The following is a 23,426-nucleotide window of genomic DNA, read 5'->3' on the forward strand; positions in this document are numbered from 1 at the left end:
GCTCATGAAAATTAAAATCAGGTAACAAGCCTGACAGGCCAGGCACACAGTATGTGCTCAATGTATGGCTCTCGCATTCTTTTCTTTCCCTCTGTGTCTCTCTGTCTGAAGCTCTCTCCTGCCTCTTGATCCTGTTGCACCTCCCAGCAAAGCTCCTCCATCCAAAAAAAAAAAAATTAATCTTGGATTCAACTGCTCTCCTCTGCCACCCACACTTTGGTTGCAGGCCACCATCACTGCTCTCCTGGACGGTTTCAGTAGCCACCTCACTAGTTTCTCCACTCCCAATCCATTTCCACCCAATAGCCAGAAAGGTGCCTTAAAAGTGTGAAGTGCACTGTGCTCACAGCAAGCTCTTGCTGACTCCACTCCAGTGGCCACAGATGAAAACATGCCCCTCGACAAGATCTGGACAGCCCCATGCATGGGCTGTCCCCTCCTCTGCAGTCTAATCCACCCTTCTCCACCAGCGTGCTCCAGCGACACCATCTCTTTTCTGAGGCTTCAGCACAGTGCTTTCCTGCCTCCTTTGCAAGTGCTGTTCCTTCTGCCTGGAATGCTTTTTCTACCTTTGTATCTAACTCAGCACTTCCTTTGGCTGAGGGTACCCTACCCCCCAACAATAGGTTGGACTCCCTGGTGGGAAACTGAGACACAGAGATAGAAAGACACCCGTCCTCTGGATTTCCACTCCAGGTCTGTGTGTCTTTAGAGTTCAGGTCTTGACCATGGCATCATTCCTGTCCCCCTGATCATCAGCTTGGTTGTCTCACTGTATAAAACACCAGGAAGGAGGTTGCAAAGCAACCAGGAATAGCTTCATTATATAGGTAAGGGGACTGGGGCTGGGGGAGAGGGGAAAGTGACTCTAGCAAGCAAGTCATTAGGCTCACTTGGATCGGCACCTGCACTGCCACAGCAGCACCTTTGAGGGATGTGTTTCAGAGCCTCTGGCCCTGGCCGTCTTGCACCTGCTCTGCCGCAGGCCAAGGGCTAAGGAAGCCAGACAGGCCTAGGTTTGGCTCAGCCACTTTCTACTTGCGAGACCTTAAACGAGTTACAGAAGCAGCTCCAGGCCTCAGTTTCCTCATCTATAAAGAGGAAAAGTGGTATCAATGTCCTAAGCTGAGCCTGAGGATCAAATGCAGCGATGCACTCAATGCTGTCGGCATGTGAGAACACCTGAGTCGTGGAAGCCATCATGGTACTCTTCTGCTCTTAGGCAGTGGGACATCACCTTTTCCTGTGTCTAGAACCCCAGTCCCCCGGTCCTCCCCAATTTCAAGCTGCAACTTCTGAGGGTGCAGGTCATACCCCACGTGTGACCACTATCATGCCTTCTGCTTCAGGGCTCTTTGGAAGCTGGGAGGTCACTAGCTTCCCCCCGGCCCAGGAAGCCCCCAGGTGCTGAGGGTTTTCCAGACCCTGCCCAGCAGGCTATGGGAAGCAGGGAAACCACAGTAGCCTCGCCCCCTGGGAGAGCAATTCCCAGGCACATCCAAGCTTCCTGCCAATGGCCCTGGGGAGCTGACCCTGCTGCCTGCAGCTGCACCCAGCACCCCATGTTTGCTGCTCCTTTCTTCTCTACTTCATGCCCTCACGCTCTCACTCTTGAGACCACTCCCAAACACACCACCCGCACCCTGTTTGAGCCTCTCTTTTGGGGAACCCAGTGAGGATGTCCAAGTGTTTGTGTGTCGGGGGGGCGGTATGTGCCAGCATGTACCTGGAAGGTGAGGAAGCCTGGAGTCTGGTTTCTGGTATTGCTGTTTTCTCTCAGGGCCTCTGCATTGAGGGGCTTGGATTAGCCCTCTTAGGGCCCCTCTTGCTGGAAAATTTTGGGACTCTTCCGTGCACTGCTCTTGTAACCCCACATCACTCACTCACGAAAGCCATGAGCCTTTCATGGGGGCGTTCCTAGGGTGCAGGGTCAGCACTGCCATCCTGGCCCCTAGTGGAGGTGCTAGTCACCTGAGAGAGGAACACAGTATAGTCACAGCATCCTGCTTGTCCTGTGACCCCTTACAGAGCTGGGCCTGTCTTTTTCTCTCTGGCTCTGCTTCACTAGTCACTTGCCTGCCCTTCCCTAAGAAGGCTGAGGCCTGCTCTGAACTCCAACAGTATTTGGTCCATTTCTCACTCAGTCACTGGTTCACTAAGCTGCGATTGCCTTCCATGAGTGGGGATCATACACTGGCTAGCAGAAATGTCAGCTCCCACACTCACTTGGATGCCCGACTGGACATCACTCCAACCACATGTGGTCTGAAAGGCTTTTCCAAGCAAGTGCAACATGCACAAATAAAGCATCACTTCATTTTGCAACTCTGGGCTTTGAACTGTGTGGTCACAGCATCCAATGATTAACTGTGACTCCAGCCACAAGAAGCTGTGTGACCTGGGGCCAATCACTCACCTTCTCTGAGCCTCTTTGAGCTCTAAAACCAGGAGATCCAGCAGATCTCAGAGGGCTGATGAGTGGGCTATGTGAGGCAATGCACAGTACACAGTACTTGGCCCAGAGTGGCATTTGGTAAATGGTACCTCTAGTCAGATTCAGCTGTAGAAGAATAATGGCTGGCCTTGTCTGCTGTCTGTGGAGGACGAATCTGAAGACTAGGAAGGTGAAGTGACTTGTTCAAGCTCACACAGCCATCAGTGGCACCACTAGGAACAGAACCCAGGTCTGCAGACACCAAGAACCTATAGTCTTGCTTCTCTTTGACCCTGGTGTATGTGGGCATCTCTCCTGGGAACTTGTCCATACTTGCACAGCAAATCCTTCCTGGTGATTTCCACTGGGCTCCACCAGGATTCCTTCCATAACCAAAATATTTCATGTCTATCTCTGATAATTTGAATAATTTGGCCAAGACTCCCTCCACACTGCCCACACAGCTGTGCAAGGTTTCCCCCCCTTTCACCACCTGTGCTAGGCCCTCACGGCCCTGGGGAGCATGAGGCCAACTGCCTCTGTTCCTCACGTGAGTGGGGATGCCGTGAAAGTGCTGGACCAAGCCACAGTGGCCGAGGGGGATCTGAAGCAGGCATTATCATCACCTAATCCATCTCCTGAAGGGCAGCAACCTGCTGGGGTCTCTACGTGGAATCCAGCCACTGTCTCTCTCTCAGCATGACTTAGAAGTGTGCTGCATTGGGACAGGACACTGCTACCAAACTGTTTTTGATGAAACCTTGAAACATTAGCACAGCTGTGTGTGTCTGGCTTCAGGAATCCAGTTCCTGGGATGCCTGAGGGCTTGAAGGTCTCTGGTCACCCTGTGGTGATGTTCCTGCTGGGAGGTGGGGTCACCCTCCTTTGGGGGCTGGCGAGAGTGACTCCTGACTGGTTATGCCCCTGCTCCTGCCAGATTATAAGAAGGGACTGTGGGGAGCTGGTGGCCAGGTTTTCACAATTTGGAGGACACTCAACATTCTCTCTCTCTCTCTTACACACACACACACACACACACACACACACAGAGTCATTGTTAAACTGATGGTCTGTGGAGAAGCGAGGGTTGCAGGTGGCCCCAGGGAAAAAAGCATAGACAGCTGTGAGGCTGGCTCACGTCTTACTTTGCCAGACCATGAGTTCCCTGAGGAGGCTGGTGGAGACTGTCGCCAAGACTATCCTGCAACCTTGAACACAGCCCAGCACACAGCAGGTACTCAACAGACAGGTGCTGAATGCACAGCTGCCAGCTCCAGATCCCTCGGTAAGAAGAAAGTGCGCTCCTTGGGCTTCCCCAAAGGACAGACCTGGTTTCACTGAGATGGTCAGGTTTGTCATGAAAGCTATCAAACTGCACTCTGGGGATATTTATTCATAACAAGTGCTTTCCACTGATTGAAATAAGTGAACAAAAATGAGATTTTGCTTGAAAAAGCAGTTCTATTTGTCTTTTGAAGGACTAGAGGTAGAATTTGTGATTCTGATCTAGATATCAGGTGGTTTGCACCTTGACCTTAACCTCAGCTACCCTTGCCCTCCTTTCTTCTTCTTCAAAGTGGTCCAAACCTAAGGCTCCCATTGCTGCAAAGGGCAGAGGGAACAAAGAAGTTTCACCCTGCAAATCAGTGGCGATTGCTTAGTAGGGGCTTCCTGGAGTTGAGCTAAGGAGTTGGAGAATTGGGACTATTTAGCAATGTCTGTCCAGCTCTGGGCCGAGGAATTAGGGACTGGAAAAGCCTCTCACTCTGGCTCTTTCCTTTTTCAATCCCTGCACCAGAATTGCACGGGGCTCATGAGATAGTTCTGCTTGGTTGTTTTCTGAACTAAGCTGACCTCACACTCCTTGTTTCCTACAAATCTATTCCTTTTTTAGGATAATCTTATTGGTTAGCCTCCCTGGTGCTTTTGGGATTTGACCTTTCTTTGCTCTTGAGGTCACATCTGAATCCAGGCTCCCAAGCATCTCTCATTTGGCTGGGTGAGCCTCCCTCCTCCCAGTTGCACAGCTTCTGACTCACAATGTATGCTGCGCTCATCTCCCTTGAGGGACAGTGATGGCCTCCCAGTTCTCCACTCTGGAACTTGCGTGGTGGATCTAAATGATTTACACACAGAGTTGAACATCCTCTGTTTGACAGTGAGGATAAATCTTGCTCACTCATTCATTCCCTTTCCTCTTTTCTTTGTTCACATATTTGTTAAATAAACATGATTGCTACATCAAAATGTTCTGTATGTGTTGTCTGCCAAGGACACAAAGATCAATTACACCCGGCTCTAGGAGCACCTGCTTCTAGGAGCTCACAGTCTTGGATGGGGAGAGTGGAGTGAGGTCCCTAAAACAATCAATTCCAATCCCTGGTAGTAAGTTCACCCTTGCATCCACCTGAATTGCCTCTCCCTCCTCCTGTGTAACTCCAGTTTTGAAGAGAAGCCCTCATGTGTTCTGTTTCTCCTCCCTGACCCTCAATCTCATCGCTCAGATCTGCCACCCATCCACTTCTTGCCCAATGCTGGCCTTGGGGCTACACGGCCTGGCCCTGGGCTCACAGGTTGGGGTGCATTGACCCCCCAGGTGCCTCAGTTTTCCCATCTGTAAAGTGGGGATTATAACAGTACCATATATATTACATATTATAATAGTACAGCATTTTCCCAGTACACAAAGAACTTTTCCTACATTTCTGGAAATCGATCCTTCTCTCTCTTCTGTGTTTGTTTGGAATTTTTACCCTCTCCTGCTTACATCTACTTTGTATTTTGTTCCCCTTCTCATGAGTTCCTGGGAATTTCCTAACTGCCTGGAAGGGGCAGGTGGGGAAGGAAAGGTGGGTGATGGACCAGCCCCTGCTGCCCTGGTGAGCGGGGAAATTATCACCCCCTTCCCTCACCAGGTTGCACCTGGTTGCCTAGCAACCAGGAATGCACATCTCTACAGCTCTTTGCAATTTTATGGGGAGACATGATTTTCCCAAAGAACCCTCAAACATATTCCATTGAGTTCTGTTCAGCCCGAGGCCCGGTCAGAAAAACAAAATGAACAGAGCAGAGTACCAGGACATTTGGGGGACAGAGCACTGTGTTAGAAGTCCAGATCTAGGGTCCTAGTCATTCCCTCCCCTGGCAGACCTGGCAACCCTTGGCAGCACTGAGGACCCTCATCCAGGTCTGCATTCAGAAAGTGGCCTTGTCACAGCCTCACTGGATGAGTCACCTTTCCTTTCAGGCCTTGGCCTTTTTACCCATGAAGCTGAGGATGTAGTGCCTATTTTGCAGGCCTGTGGCAAAAATGTAGTAAGAACATATGTCATACCACTGCCCTGCTCTCCACCCTCCAGTGCCCCTTCATCTGGAGGAAAAAGCCCCACCATCCTCTCCACAGCAGCCTCTCATCTGGCCTTGCCCACCCCCAGCTTCATTTCCTGTCACATCCCTTTTTCTACCCTGAGCCCTTGCTCACACTCGTCCCTTCCATTCTCCAGCTGTTCTTTGCCTCCCGATCCCCAGCTCTCAGAGGCCTTGCCGACTTGTCTGGGCCCCTTGCTCATTTCCTCCTGAGCCCTGAGTGCTCTGCTGTTTCCCCACCTACTTGCTCTCTTTTCTGCCACCCACACTCAAACGCAAGCCCATGAATGCAGAGATGTATGGCTTTGTTCGCTAGTGTATCTCTCCCCGGGGCCCAGAGCTGTGCCTAGCACACACAAGGTGCTCAAGAACCATCTACGGGATGGATGAATTAAAAAACAGGTTTCTTGGGACGGGGGTATAGCTTGGTGGTAAAGCACACCCTTAGCGTGGGCAAGGCCCTGGCTTTGACCCCCAGCATCAAAACAAACAAGCAAATCAGAGTTTCCTAGCACCTGGGCTTAGCAGCTGTTCACGGGCCATAGCTCTCTGGTTTAATTCCAGGTTCTGCTTCTTGCTGTAAAGAAGGTAGGCTGATACCTTCCAACCCTGTGCTGCTTGCTCTGCCATCTGCTAGAAGCCATTCTCTTCCGGATATTAATAGCAAAACATTAAAATGTCCATTAATGAAAACCTCTCTAGCAGAAAATCACTCCTATGGCAATTTCCAGAGATAAAACTTCAGGATGGAGAGACTGAAGTTTAAATACATGGAGTAGGGCACAGACCCAAGGTCTGAAGGCTTCTGGAAGGCACTTGGAAGAGCAGGGTCTGGGTCAGGTGGGCCTGGGTTCAAATCTCACCTCTGCAACCTATTGGTGTGTGACCTTGGGAACAGTTTCCTAGTCTACAAGATGGTGATAACACTGAAAGCAGACACTATGGAGGAGGGCACGTCTGCCTTTCCCCAGGACTCAGAATGAGCCCCCAGTGCTGGACTCTCCCCTCCCAGGCAAGGCCTCATCTCCACATGGTGGCTGCGTGGTCTTCATTACCATCCTGAGGCCTGGGACTTGTTTGTTGAACAATTTAAGAAAGCCTTGGGTGGAGGCAGCAAAGCTGGCAGTTCCAGATCAAACAGCCTGTGGTCCTGGAAGCTGGAATGTGAGAGGGGCCAGCCTTGCGGCCTGGCCTTGTCTTAACAGCAGCAGTCAGAAAGTACTCATTGTGCCCTGTCTTCCTGCTCTGCGTAACTGGAGCTCCCAGGACTTCAGGAGGAAGCTGGGGACTTCCTGCCAGCTTGTGTCCCTGAGGCTAATGAGGGGCGCAGAGTGTCTGCCAGCTCTGGGCCTGGGGACATCCCCCAGAACTCCAAAGGGACATAGCTCTCCTCATCAGAAAGAGTGGCAGGGAGGCTCAACTAGGGTGTGTGCAGAGAGGAGGCAGAGATGTCGCCATGGGCCTTGGCCTGGCAAACTCTCAGGTCTCTGCAACCCTCAAGCTGAGTTGCGTTGGGGGCTCTGGTTGAGATGGGAGGGGAGCCCTCACGTACACTCACATATCCTCGCACTTAGGTTTACAGCCACTCCACTCCTTACTGGGTGCGACGTCCCCGAGGCTAGGACAGCACCCCCGACCCTGACATGTGCTGAGCTGCCCTTCTCAAGTGGAAGGGAGACTCTGTAGTCCTTCAGAAGTTGAGCCAAAGCGTAGGAATACGCAAAGCTACCCATAGCCCTCAGTAGTTTGCTTTTGCAAGGACTTTTTTTTTTCCTGCCTTGGGGCAAGCCCAGGACTTGCCACACGTCTGTCCCCAAGGCCTGGCCAAGCATGTGACTCATTTTTCTCACTGAACACTCAGTGCCTGTTGGGACCTGGGCCTCTCACCCTACAGCCACTGGTACTAGCAGACTAGGCCCCTCTTTCCAATACTGCTGTGTTTCCAGGTGCACCCAGCAAGAATAGCAGTGGGGGAAGGTCAGGGAACCAAACGTTAAAATAAAAGCCTGGACTCTGCCACCCGCTCACTGTGTGACCCTCTCGGTGAGCCTCAGTTTCCTTAATACAAAACAGGAGGCTAAAAGTGCTTGCCTTTCTGGGCACCTGTGACATAAAAAGATCAGAAAGGCTAAGGCCTCACAGAGTGCCTGGCAGAGTCCAGGAAATGGATGGACATTGCAGGCCTGAAAACAGGGAAGAGCAGAGGACCCATGATTACACACCCTCAGTGGTCCTCAGAAGGCAGTTCTCAGGCACCCTCCCTGTCAGTTGTGGTGTGAGTAAATGCCTCCTCCACAGAGAAGCCCTCCTGATTGCTCATCTGAAGCTGCCCCATTCACTGCCTGCCCTTGAAGTACATATCCACCTGGCCTTTTCTTGCTCACTAATGTTTCTGAATTGTTTTCAGGACTCCTGTGAACTTTGAGAAGAAGGGGATCTTTGTGGAGTTTGCTCACTGCTACATCCCCAGCACCCAGGACAGTGTCTAGCATTAAGCAGATACATCATAAGGCCTTCTTTAGAGGGTAGAAGATGAATTAATAAATGAACAGTGATTCTCAACCTCGGGGTGGGGCATACTGCACTAGGGGCTGTGTCAAAATTTGGCAGAGTTGGGGAGTGAGAAGCAGGTTATCTATATTCTCAAAGCACTTCTTCGACAATACAATTATTATTCATTATTTATTTTCAGTTATAATCTTTAGTTTATTCTGGTCTCTCCAGTGGCTTAGTGAAGGGCATAAACTCTGTAGTTTTACAGGAAGCTCTGGGTTTCTAAAAGTTGAGGACTACAAACTCCTATGGCAGCCTGTCCTCGAGGATCCCTGCAACAGGTTGGTGGCTGGATCACGCCAGGCCTGCAGCCCACAGTGAGGGGTTTAGATTCCATTCTGAGAGTGGTGGGAAGCACTGGGTTGGAGTGAGTAGTGGCCACTGCGGGAAGAGCAGCTTGGGGAAGGGAGAATGGAAAAGGGAGAGGCTTATACAAACACCTTTCTCCTTTCTCACTTCATTTCCCTGACGGACCTGTAGGTAGGCATATCTAGACCTCCTCTTCAGATACGGGGGTTTCAGAGAGGGAAAGTGATTCACCTGAGATCACACAGCGAGTGAGCAGAGCAGCCAACACTGGATCCCCAGTACGTGCTCCATGTCCAGACTCTGTCAGGTGGCTCTGCGGCTGACGACCTCTGAACCCTGGGCCTAGGATTCTGGTTCAGCCTCTTATAGTCCGTGAGGCCCAGGCTTGGGAGCCATGGAGACTGTCCCTGGCCAGAAGATGGAGAGTGAGGCCTGAAAGCCAGGGTTGAGTCCTCAGCTATCTCATGGGCAGATCGGGTGTCTTCTTGGCCCCACCTGGCTCCTCTCTTGCACATTGGGTCCTGAGCTCCTGTGTGTTTAGAGCAACCGAAAATTCCCAGGCTTTGGAGCCTCTGGGGGACAGGGCAATCCTGGGGATGTCCCTTCTTCTCGTCTCTTTCTTTTTCTCCTTTTGGTTTTTGGAGATAGAGACTTGCTATGCAGCTCAGGCTGTCCAGGAACTCGTGATTCTCCTGTCTCAGTCCTTGAGTGCTGAGATTACAGTGTGTACCACCAAGCCCAGCCCCCCTCCTACTCTTTGGATAGATGATTAAGAGCACAAGTCTGGCTTCACTGGGCCTGGGTTTTACTCCCACAGCTGTGCAACTTGGGCAAGCAGTCAATCCCTCTGTGCCTCAGTTTCTCAGGAATGGCATCTCCCATGTAGGTGCATAGTGGCTAGTACTGATCATCAACTAGGTGGCTAACGGAGGATGGGCAGCACCTCCATTCCGGCTCCTGCTTTCGGTCAGATGTCCTGCCTTCTGCTGACCATCAGATGATCCCAAAGAGGGATCTGTGCCCAAAGAGGCACCTGTGCACCTGAGGCTCACAGGTGGGGGTCTACTTTCCCTCGGCCATCGGACTCCTGCAACTTCTTGGCAGGTTAGCAGGGCTCCTGGTAGATCATGGACTCACCTGGCTCAGCATGCCCACCTGCCCGGGGACATGAGGCTGTGTCTTCAAAGGCACTGCTTACTCTCCAGGTCACTGGAGACTCCCAGGGTCCCATTCACTGTCACCTAACCCCCTTATGGGTGTGGAGTAGACTCTGCCCCAAATGCTTTTCACCTTGGGGTATCTATGTCCTCTCTGGGGATCTCTAAGACAGGTGGCGAGCAGGAGGTTTAGCTCATTTACTTCTGTCCCTGGGGAAGATGGAGGCTGGGGTTGGTGGGGCCAGTATGGGTGCTCTGAGTCCCTGTACCAATCCTGGCTGTGTCCTTTGGTTGTGTTTTCACAACCCTGGATCCTTTTCAAAGACTGAGACTTCAAGCAATATAAATTGAAAAAAAGAATTAAAGGTATCATAAAAGAAAAAAAAATCTAAAGAAATGGTCAAAAAGCCAGATGTGGGGGGACATGCCTGTAATCCCAGCACTTAGGAGGCTGAGGCAGAAGGGTCATGAATTTGAGGTTAGCCTGGACTACATTGAGAGACCCTGTCTCCAAAGAGGAAAAAAAAAAATCAAGAAGGAAACAAAAGCCTGTGGCATTCCTCTTTCCTTTCCAGAGAGCTGGTCTCTCTCAGTGGGAAGAGTCTTGGTGGCTGTCAGTCAAGACAACCCACCTTCCTGCCTTGAGGGTGACATATGACCAAGCTCAGCCGATCACCTCCCAGGGATAAAGAATAATCAGTGCTCACACCTGCTTGTTAAATTTTCAGGTATTTTGTGAGCAGATTGTTAATTACAGCCACCATTAGAATTCAATGACATAAACTTTTAATCATACTTTTGAAGGCACTCGAGGACTGTGAGTGTGGCTACAGCAGTAGAGCGCCTGACTAGTAAGCACGAGGCCCTGAGTTCAAACCCCATTACTGCAAAAAAAACGGGCAATACTCCAAACCCACCACGTCCTAATTATTTTTGCACATTTCACTATGCTCTCTGAGACAGTCCTGTCTCTGTGTGGCAGACATGCCATATCATGGTGCTCTGCAGTGCATCTCTTCCCAACTCTGTGCTTGTTTATGTCACACCAGTCATGGTGACAATATTTACACCATGGAAATCAGCACATTCAACTAATGAGAATCCTGCCCTACCCCAGAGGGCCAGGGTTAAGCAGTTACCAGTGAGGTACCATTCAGAATCCTGAGTGATACAAGGACCAAAGCCAGCTGGAGTGGATTGTACCCAACTCCGAGTTGCCCAAAGGGACACTTCTCTCAGGCTTGCCTCTAGTCAGTGCACACCTCAGTTTCCTTCTGAAAAACTGAGGTACGTTTTCCAGCTTCTCTGAGTCAGGGAGATTACGCCCACCCTGCTCCCACTGTCCCACTTGGCCTGCAGTCTCAGCTGAGGCTCCTTGGAACACCAGAAGGAGAAGCCAAGAGAGAGGATCGCCTCGCAGGCACTTTCTAGAAAGGCCTCCTACCGGCCTTTCTGCCCTGCAATTGTTTTCATGGACTTGTTGCTGTCGCCCGAATGTACAATGCTTTCATTGTGGTGCTTACAACCACCCCCTTTCTTTCCCTACCATTTTGTTATTTCATGAACCTCATCTACATTGCATCATCTTCTGCAGAACAACTGTTTTCTGGAATGTTCCAACAGGCCTGTGGCAAAGTCAAAGGGGACTTATTGACCTCTTCATGTTGGGCATTTAGGGCTAAAACCAAGGATGTCTGTCTCTTCACTCTCACGCTGTATTGCTACTTCCTAATGTCCACTGTGTGACGGGCTCTTGATGACACACATCGATGAGCAGTGGGTTTAATGTGGTCCCACTCATGTTCCCATTTTGTAAGAGTGACAGCTGCTGCTCCAAAGCAGAGGTGGCATTTCCCTAGTGAAAGTGCTCTGGGAGGAATCTTGTCTCTCAAACCCATCCATTGATGTCCTAAGCCTGAACACAGAGGAGGGAGTATGAGCTCGAGGGACTTAACTTGAGATTGGCTGTCAAGGGAGATAGGCAGCAATGAGGACAGGAGTCATGGGCTCAGTGCTTGCTTCACAGACTACAAACAACTCCAGGTGTGAAACCCCAGCAGGGGCCTGGATGGCACCAGGAAGAGTAAGACAACCATGGTGAGGTGAGGGGCCATGGGAGTAGCAAACCTGTCCTGTCTGGGCCTCTCCACTGTCTTAAGTGGCACTTGGGCCTGTGTCATCCTGGTTGTGGGCAGAGCTGAAGGGACACTGGCCTCAGTCTAGGCTCAGGTACTGAGCACCCTTCTCACCCCCGTAGTTCATGTGACAGATGAGGAAACTGAGACCATCTTGGGAAGGGAAAGGAATTAAAAACTGGGGTCTAGGCCTCTGGACTTCTGGGAAATGCCCGTGTACCAGCTGTGAAGCCCAGCCTTTGGGGCCAGTGACGGTGGGGTCCTGATCTGGTCTGAATGTTCCTGGGGGATCCTGGGCCCTGGGTCACAGGGCTCAGAGGCAGGGCCTTAAAGAAGTGATTAGGTCATGAGAGCTCTGCCCCCATAAATGGATCAACGCCATTATGGTGGAATTGTATTAGTAATCATGAGAGTGGGTTCTTCCTTTTTTTTTTTTTTTGGTGCTGGGGACGGAACTCAGGGCCTTGCACTTGCCAAGCAAGCGCTCTTCCACTGAGCTAAATCCCCAACCTCGAGAGTGGGTTCTTAATAAAAGAATGAATTCGACCCTTTCTCCTCCCTCCCTCACTCCTAACCCCTCTATCCCTTTGTCTATCTGTCTCTCCTGCACGTACACATGCTCTCATTCCCTCCTGCCTCCCATTTTCGGATGATACAGAATGAAGGTCACCAGAAGTGCTCCCTTGACCTTATAGTTCTAGTCTCTAGAACTGTAAGAAATAAATTTGTTATTTATAAATTTCCCAGTTCTAAGCATTCTGATATAGTAGCCCCAAATGGACTATAAGACAGGCTCCAAAGCCGCCTGGTGGGAAGGGCTGCTGGGTAGGGATCTGGGGTGAAGGGCCAATGGCACTGGCCCGGCCTGGGCTGTGATTGGACCTTAGCTGAACCCCGAGGTTCAAGGTCATGGAGGGAAAGGAGAGCCTTGACCAGTCTGAAATCTGCACTGTTACAAGCACTGAGGTAGTGGGTCTCACAATTCTAGAATTCCAAGCCTGGAGGGTCTCTGACACTACCAGACCCACACTCTTTACTTTTCAAATGAGGAAACTGAGGCACAGATAAAGGAGGAGCTTGACGAGGTTGTCAGTCAATAAGGGCCAGAGGGGGGTGATCTCTGTGTCTTCACAGCCTGGCCTGTCTAAACACAGGGGGATGGACCTACACATATTCCTGCTAGCCACATGCATCCAAGTCAGCACAAGAGGCCAGAGGTGGCTAGGGTGAGGCAGCTGCCGGATGAATCCCCTAAGGCCCGGTTGTGGCCAGGCACACAGTGTGTGTCCTCTTAACTCACATGCAGCCAAGGTAGGCACTGTGAGCTGAGACTCACCTGCTCTATTTCAGATGGAAAACAGAGGTACTGGGCTCCAACTCAGGCCTGCACACCCTCTAGTTTGACACTTTTCTCTAGTCACAAAAGAAAAAAAATTCTTTTCTTTTAACTTTTTTCAAAAGTTTCAATTTTTTTAACTCATCATTAAAAAAAAAATCTTACCAAATGCTTCATTCTGCAAAACAGGTGAAAAAAAAGAGGGGCTCTTATCCATGGTGGGAGGAAAGCCCGGAGCCTCATCTGTTTAGCAGCTTTTTGTCTCCTGCACACTTCTGTGAAAACTCAGGGCACCAGGGAACCCAGCATCAGAACCTCTTCCCCAAACCCTCAGCTTCCCTGCATTAGGCAAGTTCTTTGGCCCATCCAGCCCCTGGAGAGAGACTTACCTAGGCCCCACCCCTACAGAGCTCAAGGTCTATTTCATACTCACACGGACAGGACAGGCACAGTATGATCAAAGCAACCTAAATCCAGACTGTGGGATTAATCCAGAGTCCACAGCTGGAGTCCTCAGCCCTTTGAGATTTGTCGTAGGCTCCAGGCACAACGAATTCCCCCTTGATTCCCATGCATGTCCCAGTTCTCACCCCAGGGCCTTTGCTCATGCTGTTTACCATTGAGACCACACTTTCCTCCCCATTGCTGTATATGTAACTCCTCCCTGTCCTTTGAGGCCTCCTTACTCAGAGGAAGCCTCTCCTGATTTTGTCCTCAATCAGGCAGAGTTGCCTCTCCTCTGACCTCCAGCAAACACCCTCCTGATTGCAGTGACTTCTTTCCATAGCAGGCAGCAGCCTGAGAAGTTATGTGTTGCATGTTCAGGAGCCAGAAGGCCTAGGGACCCACTATGGCTGGCCTGCTTGCTGGTGAAGGTGCCTGAGTCTTGGTGGTCACAGCCCCAGTTTTACAGGGGTGACAGGAAGATGGTGTGCCATACTGCCATGCAGCCTCAGAGATGAGCCTGCTATGCAGCTGATCAATGTGTACTAACTAGTACTAACTAGTCTCTGGTATCACAGCTTCACTAGGATCACTCACAGTTAGTTAACTATTGTCATGAGTAGTAACTAGGATCACAGCTAGCTTGGAAAGCCTTTCACGCAGGGGTGGCTCACAGTCCATCTCTGACCCCTCTCCTGGGGGTCTTTTGGGTACTTTGGGGAACAGTTGCTTGGGGCTCCTGCCTCCTCCCCTCTGGCTGGACTGAGGCCTTGCCCTAGCTGCCTGCTTTCGTAAGAGTTCCTATCTGTCTATGTGCCCTTTGGCATTGCTTTCAGCCTGGCCTCCTGCCATGGGGCTGGGAGAGAATCTCCTTGAATGCTGCCCATCCTCACCTGCCCGATGTGCAGCCACCTCACACCAATGCTGCTCTGAGGGAGCATTAGGAAGCTATCGCACACCTCTCTCCAGAAGAGGGCACGAGGCCCACGCCTGCACACGGTAGCTTTGCAACATCTTTGCTTAGTAAGTAAATGCGTCCATCGCTGCTTGGCATGACGGAACAGGGAGCTGTGGGAACATTCACTGAATGCCTGTGTCCATCAGTCCTGGGAGATGGTGTTACTGCTGAGCCCTTACTTACACAAGGGGACACTGAGGCTCAGAGAGACGGCAACTGGCTCAAGGGCCTCCATGGTGGAGCTGGGACTCAAAGTCAATGTCTTCCTCATTTCTTTTCTGAGCATACACTGGGTGTTTGCTATTGAGAGAGAATTTGTTCTGAAAACGATGACAGCTTCATTGTGAGAGCCAGGTCCTCTTTCCTCTCCAAGTCTTTGTTTCCTGCTGGGGCAGCTATGAGCAAGTGCTTGAAGAGCCTGGCCTGACACGTTTGCACAAAGTCAATGACAGCCACTTGGGAGCTGTGGGACAAGGGCTCTTTGCATGGTGGGTCTGTCCAAAGCAAAGGCCCCCCCCCCCGCCCCGTCTCTTCCGTGATGTTGCAGGGTGCCCAGCTGCACGTAGCAACTGCCCGGCCACAGCAGCACTGCTTGGGGCATGAAGGCCAACTTGTCCTGCTGGGATCACCCGAAGCCCTCCGGCCAGCTGTTCCCTGCTCTCCTGTCACCCTCTGGCCTGCAAAACCGTATTGATCGACTCCTAGGTTTATTCTCTTGATGATTCAGAAAGATGTGTGGGCGATATTCTGGAAAGCAGCTAAACATGATTCACAGATCTTCGCATCAAACTGCTTTTAAAGGATTTTTCCCATGGTGTGTAGCAGGGGGAGGGTGTATATGTAGCACAACCAACACGAGGCTGACTTTTTTTAACCCACAGACTCCCATGTGTTGTTTAAGCCCATTGATCTGCCCAGATAAACTGCCTTTCCTCTCCACTAATTAAAGCCCAATATGTTCCTTATACAGAGAGCTTGGGGCAGAGAACAGCAGCTAATGTTGACGTAACATTCAGCGCGCACCAGCACGAAGCACCTTGCACATATTACTTGATCCTCATAGCAACGCAGTACCATTAAAATCCCATGTTACAAATGAAAAAACCGAGGCCTAAGAAGGTTAGATAACTGTGTGAAGGAAAACAGTCTTTTCTATCAAAGTGTATCGCCATCTTAGCTGCTTGCAGTTCTGGGTTCTTGTTCACCGAGCTCCGTTTTTCCTGCTGAGATTACTACCTACCCCACCCCCAAATTCCAAGTGTAGCATCAGCCAATGGCGAGCAGATTGTGCCCCCAAACTCGACCAATCCGAGTAAAGGGAGCAACCCCCCCATGGTCAGGAGTAAAAAACGAGGACCTATGGTCTACTCCTAGTGCTTGCTGTGCCCTGTGCCTGCCCTTCTGCAGAGGTAAGTTTTGCCTTTGCTGAGACAATTCTCCATTTCTGTGTCTTCAATTGTGACCCCGGTGGTCTTCGGGGGTCTTGGTTCAGGGTCCCACAGCTGGATAAGAAGTGGTGCCAGGATTTGTCACCACTGTGACACTAGTCAGAGACCTAGTCAGTCTGGACAGTCTTGACTGGTGTCTGGTACCCTGGTGTCATTACTAATGGTGCCCGAGCACGGCTGGTGGATCTATGCCATCTTGTATTCAGTGCTAGGGAAGCCTGCCTCTGCCCCACAGCTGTCTTCTTGGTTCTCTCTCTTCTCCCCATCTAGGCCAAGCACTCCTCAAGGGCATGGAATAAGTCTGCTCTTCTGCCAGCACACAGTAGGGGCCTTCCACTCAGCACACCCATAAGCACGTGTGGTTGGCACTTCCGTTCCCCTCCCTGCATCTCCATATGGTCTGGGTAGTCTGACCCCACCTGCTCAGGGTAAAAATGCAACTGGCTCTGCCTTTTCCACTCCCCAGCCGCAGGGACTGGTTCAGGAGTGGTCGAGTGACTCCAGCTGGCTCAACGAGAGTCTCTTCTGGAATTTAAGGGGGAGACTTTGAGGAAAGAGGTGTCTTTGGCTGCTGGGGTGGCTGGGAAGGGAGGGCATTAATCTCAGACTGTTGTGGTCCCCACATGGTGAGCGCCTGCCTGAGAATGATGGTAACACGGGACAGCGGAGGTATCAAACAGTAGGAGACGGATAGACAGTCCTCCAGAGCACTGGAGACCCTGGATCCAGTCGTGCCAGAAGTCAGACCTATCCCTAGACCTTTTCATTTGCACTGCCAAGAAATTCTGTTTTGCATAAGTTGGTTTGAGATGGGTTTCTAGTTAGTAGATCCCTAATGGCTAGAAATAGCAAATACTAGAAGATGATTCTTCGGTAGAAAATTTTCAAAGCATTTTTGACTATCTCCCAATGGCAGTGGAAAAAGTAACAGTCTGTCTCACAGATGAGAAAACTGAGGCTGCAAGAGTCTTGCATCGATGTGGTGACAGAGGTGAGGTGGGGACACCTCCAGGTCTTTGAGGCTTCTCTTCCCTACTATGAAAGGGGGACACTAGTTTATTCAGTCTCAGGAAACTTGGATAAATTTTTTCCCCCAGGCCTCACATGTACAGAGATCAGAGCCCTAAAGGAGCATAGGCATCACAGGAAGATGCCCAGAAGCAGGGGGTATTCTCACTTGTCCCTGACCAGGGACAAACCGCCCATGTGTATACTGCATCTGAGCCTCATTCTCCCTGGTACAGTGCTTAGTCTGTAGCTGCCTTGCTTTTTCTGCTGGCCCTACAGGTACCCACTGACTTGTGGGGAGAAGAACACATGGAGAACCAGACAGACAGAAGACCCCCCACTTTCCTGGCTGCCCAGCCTATGGTGGGTGGGTGGATCCTGTGGACAGAGGGCCATCTTCCTTCAAAGTGGCATTGCCACGCACACACAGCACACCCATCTCTCACGATCTCTCTTATCCTCCCGAGCCCTCTCCCCTCACTCGGGCAGGCAGGCCGTGGGGGGTCATACAACATTAACCAGAGGCTCTGTTTCACAGAGCTCATGGTATCCAGTTCCCACCCATTCCTGCCTGCTGCTATCCCAGCTTTTTCACCCCCTTCTTCCTCCCTACCACAAGACACATAGTGTGATGCACATTCAATGGGGACCTGTCCCAGTCACCTTTTCTGACAGCCAAGGTGTGCGTTGGGAAGAGAAGGATGAGGGCCATGCAAGCCTTGTGTGCCAGGCCAGGCTCAGAGAACCAGAGCCACTTGTTCCATGGGTGACACTGGGTATTCTGTCCCCAGTTCTATGATTTCTGTTCTGTGTGGGGAGGGTCATCAGGGTATCTCCTCCCTTTTTCCTTTCTCCTTTCCTTCCTTCTACAAACATTGCTTAAGCCCCGGTCACTGTATTGGGTGCTGGGGGTGCTGCAGGATATTCAGCTCCTGCCTTCAGGGCTCACAGACCTGCTGACACTGGTCCTCTGTCTTGCTGACTCCTTTAACAGCTCACTGACTCCTCACTGGGCACTGGGTTATCTGATCACCTAACTTTCACAGGAACAGGGTGAGTGCATGTTGCTTTCAAAGTCACACTTGCCAAGACACTAAGCCTCACCCCGTAATGGCCTAGAGTCTTCCAGGCACAGTGGCTTATCTAATTTAATCCTCATGGCATCCCTGTGAGGTGGGTACTGTCAATAGCGCCATTTCACAGATAAGTCAACTGAGGCCCAGGGAGGTTCAGTTTAAGTCTCTCCATGTCCCTCTCTGTACTGGAACTCTACGGTCCTAAGCTGGAAGAGTGTGGAAGGAGAGGGAACAGAAGATGAGAAAGGAAGAACATTAATCAGAAGGAAACAGAATTTAGTGTGGACAAGTAAAGGTGCTCAGAGGAGGCAGAGGCTGCCCCTGGCCTCAGAGTGATACAGGTCTGTGCCACCAAAGTAATGCCTCCAGGTGGAAAATCCACTGCTGTGGGAGCTGAGCGCATGCCTTCTGGTGGCCACAGGTAGAGCCACGGATGGGCTTTGACTGCTTGTGGCTTCAGCCCCATTCTCCAGTCTCAGAGAATTTTTTGCCTAAATTCATCTGGATGTGAAGTGGAGGCTAATTTACGCAGGGCCCAAGCAGTTTCCTGTGGTGAGACTCAGAGGCTCCCAGCTCATGTCTGCAGTTAGGGGCAGGGGATGTTGGGAATGGCTGACCAGAGTCTCCAGTCTGGAGCCGGCACAGCCTGGACCAGGTGGCTTTTAAATTGGGGACTGGGGTGGGGGCTGAGCACTTCTTTAAGTCATAAAACTATCCAAAGGGCAGTCCAAGTGCTCAAGAAGAAGCAGTGTTCTGATGGTCCCACCCCACTTAGGACTGGCCTGACTGTGGACCCACAGGGGATGGTCCAAGGGGGACACACTTGGCTTGGGCAGTGGGGATACCGAGGCATGGTGTCCCAAGAAGCTGTGTACTCTAACCCACATGGGGATAGTGACCTCAACTCTCTTGACTGAGAATGGGGAAGCCCCTGCTTCTGGGAACAACTGTACGGGGGATGGTTGGCCACGCCCACAGTGCTGCTCAATGGGCAGACGCTGGCCATGGGGCCTGAAGACTCGTACTGTACTCCTCTGAAGACCATGGTTGCTTCTTCCAGAACGGTGATGCTCACAATGCAAGCAACAAGAAGAGCTGATGTTATCAGACACTGAGAGGCCGGAAACTTGGCCTCATCTCCTTCACCACACACGATCCACTGTCCTGACAGGGAAGTGGAGGTGTTCAGTCTTGGGGTTGGATCCTAACATGCAGAGCTGTGTTCTCAGCTCCTTCCCTTCACCCTCACTACAGGCCCAGGAAACAGAGGCACAGAGAGGTTGACTAACATGCCTGGAGTCCCACAGCTGGAAAGTGGCAGAACTGGGATTTGAATCCAGGTTGTCCAAATTTGGGATCTATAAGCAGTCTGCTCTTCTGTCCCTCCCCAAATCTCTTCTATCACACCTCTTGCAGCACCCAGGGAGATCCTTCTAGCAACCAGTACAGCAGTTCAGTTCATCCTACAGTGAGCCTTCCTCTTTCTCAGAGCTCAGATGTTGTTTGATACCTATGAGAAATTAGCAAACCAAGAGGCTGAGCTGCCATTATTCTTACCATTTTACAGATAAGAAGAGTGAGTCCATTTTATACATGGTGTGCAGTCTAACTTCTTGCTGCACACCAGTATTCTGTGGAATTCTGTAAGAAATGCTGCTCTCAGCCATATTCTTTCCTTTCTATTTCCTCTGTAGCCAAGTCCAAGCACCTTCGCCAGGAAGCCTTCCCTGCCTCACTTCACCACCCTGGGTGCATGGAGCCCCTGGCTACCCTTGCTGTCAATTTCCCACTGTTTGGCTGCTCACTTGTCTGAGAGCTGTTCCCCAGGGCTGGGGACTCAGTGTACACAGGTCAGGGTTTTACTGGGCAATTGTTCAGACTTCCTCTGTGGCAGGGGCCAGGTTGGGCATTGTGTGTGCAGAGAAGGCTTGCATCTGCTTTCCCTCTTGGGGAACAGAGTGGGGACACAATGACCACCTTGCAATGGCCCTGCATGGTGTTGGAGCCCCATGAGTGCTGTGCAATTCCCTGAGGTCTGGAGAGCTTTTCTGGTTGGAGGGCAGGGTGGGTTTGTTAACTTGGGGTGCTTTGTCCATTTTAAGGGAGTCTGGAAACCCCAACAGTGTGAGCCATATCTGTTTCAGGCAGTCAGCTGTTTTTTTCTGGGGAAAGGGTCACCACCTCCATCAGCTTCTCCCCAAGACTGGGAACAAGATACATTTAAAATACCACTCAGGCAGGCTGGGAGTGCCAACCTGTGGAGTGAGCTCAGTCTGTTCTGCCACACATTGACGGTGTCCATGTGGGGTTGGGACCCAGGGTCCCCCAGCAGAACCCATGCCCTTCTCAGGGCCCCACATGGTCATTTTCAAGCCTGGCATTGATGATTCCTTTATTCCTACCCAACAAGTCAGAACCAAAGAGCCCAGAAGAAGAAAAGATGCTTCTGGATGCCTGGGCTCAGCCTGCAGGCAGAGTGTCAGCAAGAGCAGCCTACATGAGATGAGCTGGTCTTAGCTTCTTCTCCCCACCCAGGTGAGCAGGTCACAGACACCCAGGGAGCCTGGGCACAGCAGGGTGTAGGTGCGTGTGACCACTAGGCTGCCCACCGGTCTCCAAGGACTCTAGTGAGCCCCACAAACAGTCCTGGCAGCAATGGCTCAGGGCTAGTGGCCAGCAGTGCCCCGCTGTGAGGACTGGATATGAGAGACGGGTTTCTCTAATCCGGTCTGCGTGACTTCTAGGCTGTGGCCTATTATTGCAGGAGGGATAGTCATTCATATCCTAGAATAATCATGTTTGTCATCTATTGAGCACCTATGGTATGCCCAGGCCTACACTAAGCACTGTGCAATAGACACTGGCCTCATTTTCCAGAGGAAGAAGCCAAGGCTCAGTGCAGCCTTTGTAGAAAGTTGCAGGCTTTGAGGAGCATTGGGCAGAGCCCTGCACCTCTGTTTCTTGCGTTCATGTAGGGATGCTTTCCCCTCTTGGCCAGCGAGCTTTAGCTGATAAGTGCAGGAATGCGGATCCAAGCTCTGAGCTCTAGGGCCGAGGCTGGACAGGTCTTTCTCCCCTCTGCTTCTGGGCAGACGACCTCCAGAAAAGCACCCAGGTGCTAAAAGCCTCTCTCTGGAAACCCCAGGTCTGCTCATTTTGACAGTTGTAAGAAACCTCCACTCCAGCTCCCAGGGTAGGACACACAGGGCATCTGTCACCCTGCTGTCAGAGCCCATCTTCCTGCTGTCCCTCCAGCATCAGTACAGCTCATAACCACCTTGAGCCTGAATTTGAGAGATAGACGTGACCGCAGCCTGGTGGCGGGGCTGGCTCGGGCAGCTGCAATTGTGTGTGACGCTGTAGTTCCGCAACCAAGCCTGGATGCAGGGACTCCTGAGGCTTGGGACAGGGAGGACGGGATCTGGGTGACTGGACTCCCAAATGTGATTACTGTGGGCTGGATCGGGGAAGCAGGAGCCTCCCCGGGGCCTGGATGCAGGCAAGCCAGGCATGGCTCCACTTTGGGTCTACTCAGCCCTCTGCTGCCCCCACCCTGAACAATGGAAGTCTCTGGATTCCTAGGTTAAGAAACCCACCACTGCACATTGGTGGCAAGCCACTCCTTTGGGCTGACTTGGCCCATTCTCTCCAGAGCACAGCTGTGACCAAGCTCTCTTCCTTCGGTTCTCTCTGCCGGTGGCTTAGGTCAGACCCTAACCTGCAATAAGACTCCATTCCCTGGCCTCTCTGAAAGAGCTGACAATTAGCCAGAGCATACTAGAATGGCAACTTTGAACTTTCTGCCCATTTCTGTTAAACAGTATGAGTGTGGCCTCCCAGGCCAACCCAGCTGCAGTCCTGGGTTCCAATCTCCCACACCTACCTTCCGTAGGTGAGGTTTTGAGGCGCCGGCAGATGGCTTCAGTGTCCCCATAAGTCTCCTTGATCTTGACCACGGCCTCGGTGCCCCGCAGCTCCATGAGGGAGCGGAGCTCCTCCATTGTGCACCCGAACTCGCCCCCATGGCTCGACTCATTTCTTTGGTTTTTGGAGTAAAAGTCGCTGTTGGTCATATCACCCATGTTTGCCAAAGTCCCTGCTCAGGGTGGCCCCGAGGGTCAGCACTGGACAAGCGGCTTCTGGGTGATGGCTGCGTGTGGCTGTCCTCAGCACACCCTCACTGGACAGCTGCAGCTCCAGGCGGCCAACTCCAGGTCCCAGGGGGTGGGGGTGGCTGAGGTGGGCTGGCAACAGCGGTGGTGAGCTCCCAGGGGTGTCCCCGGGTGTGGGGTGAGGTCCAGGGGCCAAAGAGGCTCAGGGCTACAGATCCAGGAGTCTCCATTCAGTGGGGCCCATGCTGCTCCCTGGAGCTACATGGTCAGGTGGCTCCTGTGGGGACAAGTACAGAGTCAGTGGGGAGGGTCAGGCACTGGAGGCCTCACAGGACAGGTGCTCATGGGGATCTGGGGTGCAAGTATACACGTCACCCCAAGTAACACTGACTATGTACACGCATCATGCTTAACACCCCCTCACACACCTGCACACTGTAAATTCAAATGGTTCCCAGCGCCCACCCAGGACCTCACAATACACCACCTTTAAGGCATAGCATGGTACAGCCTCATGACACACCATAAACCCCTAACAGTCCACCGTGCCATGTAACAGACCGTGTTAACACACCCCCAACACACACCCTGCTGTGCATATGCCTGCGACAACACACAGCTCAGCTGCTGTACAACATAACCTGTATGCTGTTAGGCCCTACCCAACTCCGCACACACCTACATGTGGGCCCCACTGCACGCTAGTTTGATGGACAACCCATGCACACTGTCACATACAGTGTGACATACAACTTAATAGCCTCACTCCTTCCCTCAAAGACACCTGTATGCCTAGGTTCCTCTGTGCCCATCAGATTCTGTTCCCTTTCTCCTGCAGTCCTCAACTTGTTTACACACGCCTTGTGTCCAACAAAACCTGGGACATTGTCCTCCTCCCCCTAAGTACATAGCCACCAGGCCCCAAGAATAGATGACTCCCCAGGATGCCACCACTACCCACAGTACACTCTTCTTCCCTCCTTTCTCTCTACTCAGGTCCCAAGGGCACAAGATGGGATGAGAAAAAGCCCTGGCCTACACTCACTGCCACCAAGTATGATAACCAAGATCCTGAGCCCGGCCAGAGGAG

At 51.6% G+C, this 23,426-nt stretch overlaps 1 protein-coding gene across 12 annotated transcripts in view; it reads right to left on the reverse strand.

The window, feature by feature from the left end:
* Atp2b2 (ATPase plasma membrane Ca2+ transporting 2) overlaps window positions 1–23,426 on the reverse strand; it is a 333,232-nt gene that overhangs the window by 84,443 nt on the left and 225,363 nt on the right. For all 12 annotated transcript variants that reach the window (XM_074044411.1, XM_074044412.1, XM_074044415.1 and 9 more), the window contains one exon: window positions 22,108–22,613. In XM_074044411.1, the coding sequence (XP_073900512.1) occupies window positions 22,108–22,306 (199 nt within the window). In that variant the 5' untranslated portion in view covers window positions 22,307–22,613. The remainder of the gene's footprint in view (window positions 1–22,107; window positions 22,614–23,426) is intronic.

This window comes from Castor canadensis, chromosome 10 (assembly GCF_047511655.1).
Source record: "Castor canadensis chromosome 10, mCasCan1.hap1v2, whole genome shotgun sequence".
Classification (NCBI taxonomy): Eukaryota; Metazoa; Chordata; class Mammalia; order Rodentia; family Castoridae; genus Castor; species Castor canadensis.